At 35.4% G+C, this 5327-nt stretch overlaps 1 protein-coding gene across 3 annotated transcripts in view; it reads right to left on the bottom strand.

Moving 5' to 3' along the window:
- The window catches only part of LOC106869122 (uncharacterized), a 54797-nt gene that overhangs the window by 39089 nt on the left and 10381 nt on the right, over nucleotides 1–5327 (bottom strand). For all 3 annotated transcript variants that reach the window (XM_014914671.2, XM_014914672.2, XM_014914670.2), the window contains exon 2: nucleotides 2478–2729. In XM_014914671.2, the coding sequence (XP_014770157.1) occupies nucleotides 2478–2729 (252 nt within the window). The remainder of the gene's footprint in view (nucleotides 1–2477; nucleotides 2730–5327) is intronic.

Genomic DNA, 5327 nt, shown 5'->3' with positions numbered 1-5327 from the left:
TATATATATATATATATATATATATATATATATATATATATATATATATATATATGCATATGTGGGGACAGGACGTCATGAAACGTGTACAACAAAAACATACGAAGTACAAGTACATGGAATATGAACTATTTTTGAACTACAAAACACACAAATGGAAAACAAGACAAACAACATAAAGAACGACCCTTCATCAGTTGTTGGCTGTTTTTCTACTCTCGTATTTCTACACGTATAAGCACACTTCGATACAACAAATATAGCACACATACACACCCGAAAACTACATAAACCACACCCATATACACATACACACTCAAATGCATATTCGGTACAAACACGCACAATACATACACGAATACACACACACCACCGGGAAAAACGTAACACACACAGATACACACAAAACCCTAGACAAATACAACACACTCACACGCACATACACACTCACACATACATATGCACCCTCACACACATATGGATGCACATACACCACCCGGACAATTATAACACTACAAACACACACACACACACATACACACACACACACACACACTATCTCACGTGCACGCACATGCCATCTCCACCAACACAACACACACAAACATACACAACACACACACGAACAAACACATACGCACAAGCGCACACATAGCACCCTGACAAACACAAATCACACACACACACACACACAAACGTGCACACATATACACGCACCACCCTGCTAAACATAAAGCAACACATACACAGACCCATATACACACACCCACACTGAACTCTAAGACCAGTCAAAAATACCCACATACAAACAGAAGCACATATATATACACACACACATAGAACCGTGCACACACACACACACACACACACACCATCTTTAACTCCCCAAACCACTGGACCACGACAGACAAGCCCAGAAACAAAAATATCCTTTTAATTCCACAAAGTATATCAATGATCTCCGACATCAACCAGCCTCCCACACTATTTCTAAAAATAGCAACCATCCCTGCCAACACACATACAAGACTGGAGATGAAGGAAACAAAGGTTGATTGTCCCCCTAAAATTCTATAGCTACTTAAATATGATTTCTGATGAAGTTTTGACTAAACAATACACGCTTTCTCCTATCAAATACTATCTACAAATTATTTCTGTATATATGCTTCTATAAACTCATGATTTTTGATGAACTTATAAATAATTATGAATTTATTTTACTACCTATTTTGAAAACTTTTATGTAAACTGTTTAAACAAAATGCGCCTCTTAACATTTTCTTATCATTGTCAAAGATTCTATTTCTTAACATTATCTTATCATTGACAAAGAGTGTATAACTGTATTTTAATACATATATGATAACCATTTTTTAACACAGCAATGTTAATGAGGTGACGCTGTAAAATCTTTTTCTTAGATGATCCTTCTGTCTGAGATCTCAATTCACGTTTGTAGATTTGATTTCTACCTCATAAGTGTTGGTGTCAGTGTTTCATATTTGTGCTATGTGAAAAATGTTTATCTATTAAATTTAGGAAGATCATAACCCTATTAGACCTCCTATAGAATGAGAAAGCGGGTGCATCCCTTTTTTCAATGTTAGGTCTAATATAGATAAGATCTGTCTCAATTTAATCGTGTCGAATTTAATAATTAGATAACTTAATAGGTCTAATAAAATCTGTCTCAATTTAATGCATGAGTATAAATACAGAAAGGTTTTCAATAGACATACAATTAAAATTTCTTATAGTTTCATCCCTAATAGGAATTACATTACATAAGCCTAATCCAACTATTGTACAGAATGTGGAGGCGCAATGGCCCAGTGGTTAGGGCAGCGGACTCGCGGTCATAGGATCGCGGTTTTGATTCCCAGACCGGGCGTTGTGAGTGTTTATTGAGCGAAAACACCTAAAGCTCCATGAGGCTCCGGCAGGTGATGGTGGCGAACCCTGCAGTACTCTTCCACCACAACTTTCTCTCACTCTTACTTCCTGTTTCTGTTGTGCCTGTAATTCAAAGGGTCAGCATTGTCACGCTGAATATCCCCGAGAACTACGTTAAGGATACACGTGTCTGTGGAGTGCTCAGCCACTTGCACGTTAATTTCACGAGCAGGCTGTTCCGTTGATCGGATCAACTGGAACCCTCGACGTCGTAAGCGACGTAGTACCAACAACAGAATGCTCACAGAATGGACCATTATTTATCTAGCGGTATTTCATCTGTCTTTATGTTCTGTGTTCAAATTTCGCCGAGGTCGACTTTGCCTTCATTCTTTCGGGGTCGATAAATTAAGTACCTGTTGCGTACTGGGGTCGATCTAATTGACTAGCCCCCCCTCCCAAATTTCTGGCCTTGTGCCTAGAGTAGAAAAAATTATTCATCTAGTGGTACAAACAAATACATACATAGGCAGATAGACAACTCTGTAAAGTCAAGAAGGGATTGGATTAAGCTTACTTACATTTAATAAGTTGGTAATAGTTATAACCATTTGCTGGTACTAAAGATTCAGTTGCAGCACTTGTTGGATATATCATACATTGATTCAATACTTCGTTGAAAACAAACGAGTGACATGTGGACCAACTCAGACACCAGTTTGCACAAGCACTACTATAAGTACCAGTGATATTAATTTCAGTGATTGTTTGAGATTTACTGCTAGATAACTTTGCAGATTTTACTTCAATAAACCAGCGTCCAAGTTGATAACCTGCGAAAAAATAGTTATATTAAAGGTAAAACAAAATAGCTTTTTCTCCTCTTTTTAGTTGAATATAAAAGCACTCAAAACCTTAGTTACTGGTGATAAAAGTAATTTAGTTGTGATTGAAGGCTAACGGATAAAAGTCTTCAAAAACACTTTAAGATAATTCTTCTCATAGGAGATTTCAAAATTAGTATTCTAAATCATAGCATTAGTAAAAACAACTGCATTCTGAAACCTTGTACAGCTAAATTTATTCATTTCACATGTACTGCAGCATGTTATTAGCATAAAGCAATTGTTGATATTGAATTATATTAGTGCAAGTATCAGTGGATGGATTCCAAATAACCTTAAGCTATAGGAAATTGTAAAGTATTTAAAATATACACAGCGCTAAATTTACTTAATAGCATTTATTAAAATTACTACATAGTCAGTATTAGGGGTACGGAAAAGTAATGTCACATTTCATGTAATGGGTTCAAAACAGCATAAAACATAAAGTAAATATATTTATTCATTCAAATATAATCGCCATAGTTTGCAGTAACATTTCCTCACCTCGAAACCAGTTTTCCGATTAGTTGGGAAAAAATCAGGTTCTTTAGAAGAGAAAAATATTTGAAGTGCCGTTTCGACATCATCCTTGCTTCTGAATGCTTTTTCACTGTTAAAGTACCATAGTGACCTGAATATCTTATCGTGCTTGGTCTGCTGAGTAGGGAGGGAGAGTTAGAGTTTCACAGCCTAATGAATTTATATTTTCTTGGATTATCTTTGCTGAAGGGATTTTGCATTATCATATTGCCGGATGACTTCCTTTCTGTTACCTGAAGCTGGTTGATTTTTGAGCAAAACTTGTTAACAATTAAATTCTGCTTTTTGACTTTCTCTTGTTCCAATAATTCTAAGTGAACAACATTTATTGCATACCACTAAACGCACAGCAAAATCTCCTTTGAGAGTTGGAACTGTATTTTTTTTCATTTTTAGCTTGAGCCACTGCTTCTTACGTGTATTTTGGCTTATACTATCCATTTCTCATTGCCTGTTGCAATTCGATTAAGAAAAAATGTTTGTTCATTCTTTGAATTTGTTGCAAATTGGTGAACACACTGCTTTATTCTCCGATGACAGCTCATGAAGCATCTACTTCCCTTTTCTATACACTTTCTCAATCCACTTGACATGATGTTGTAAGGTTTATTACGCTTCCGGTATAAGCCTCCGATACTTTGACGCGGATCTTCTTCAATTACTATTTACACCGTGTCGTTATTGAGAACAGTTGGTCTTCCTGATCGATGCCCATCCAAAAGATCGAAATAGTTCTTTTTGAATTTATTAAACTACTATTGACATTTCTGGACACCATTAGGATATACTGTATGTATGTTTTTCCTTGCACGTGTTGCATTATTGCCCTTAAAAAATTCATGAAGCATGCAATCCCGAATATTTAGCTTGCTTAATTCTTTGTCTTCTATGGGCAATAAGATCAAGATTAATGTTTGACCATTAACTCTATGCTGATTGGTTAATTGATTGCAAGGACATCTTTTATCGGCTTGCAAACTATTTGTGGTGCTATGTCAAACTATTTGCTTGCAGACACAACATTACTTTTTGATACTCTTAATAGTAACTTGACTCTAAGTCAACGAAAACTAAGAACAGTAAATAATAGTTTGTATATCATGGACAGGAGAATAGAACTGCAGCTCAAAAATTACTAAATTAAAAGAAAAATAATGTTCAAGTTTTAAAGAAATGACCGCACTTAAGTACTACAACATACCTACTGATTCTCTCAATTCACCTTTGTTTAAATACTGATGTCTTATTTAGGCAAAATATGAAGTTTGTGCGAAGTACACTCAAATTTAAAATATACATCATAATGATAATTATTTCGCTAACCCCAAAGGAAAATTTGAATTCAGAACCCAGAGATAAGACTATAAAATGAACCTATACTAACACTATAAACTCTCGTCCAACTAATTGTTCTATTGTTATTATTTGAAGTCTGGGATTAGCTAGAAAATCTTAATAATTTAAAAGACTAGAAGTTTTAAAGGAACAGTTTAAAGATTATAAACAACGTGGAGTGAACCTATTTTTACTGTATCAATGTTGTGCTTTCAACTTGCAAGATAAATACAGGGGTTGGACAAAATGGAAACACCTTAAAATTTCAAACAAATATATTTTAATATGGGGTAGGACCGCCTTTGGCAGTAATTACAGATTGAATTCTACGAGGTATAGGCTCATACAAAGTTTGAATTGTTTCCAAAGGAATTTTTGTCCATTCTTCAGCTAAAACAGTCTCCAGTTCTTGTAGTGATGATGGTGGAGGATATCGACTCCTTACTTGTTTTTCTAAAATGCACCATAAATGTTCAATAACATTGAGATCTGGGGACTGTGGTCTCCAGATAAGATGTTCAACTTCACTAGAATGTTCCTCATGCCATTCAGTAACAACTTTAGCTGTGTGAATTGGTGCATTATCATCCTCAAAGATTGCGTTTCCCTCCGGAAACAGTTCCGCAACCATAGGATGAATTTGATCAGATAAAATGTTTAGTCTTGACT

The sequence above is a fragment of the Octopus bimaculoides genome, chromosome 14 (genome assembly GCF_001194135.2).
Source record: "Octopus bimaculoides isolate UCB-OBI-ISO-001 chromosome 14, ASM119413v2, whole genome shotgun sequence".
Lineage (NCBI taxonomy): Eukaryota > Metazoa > Mollusca > Cephalopoda > Octopoda > Octopodidae > Octopus > Octopus bimaculoides.
The sequence above is the reverse complement of the archived record's forward strand: the minus strand, read 5'-3'. Positions and strand labels throughout refer to the sequence as shown.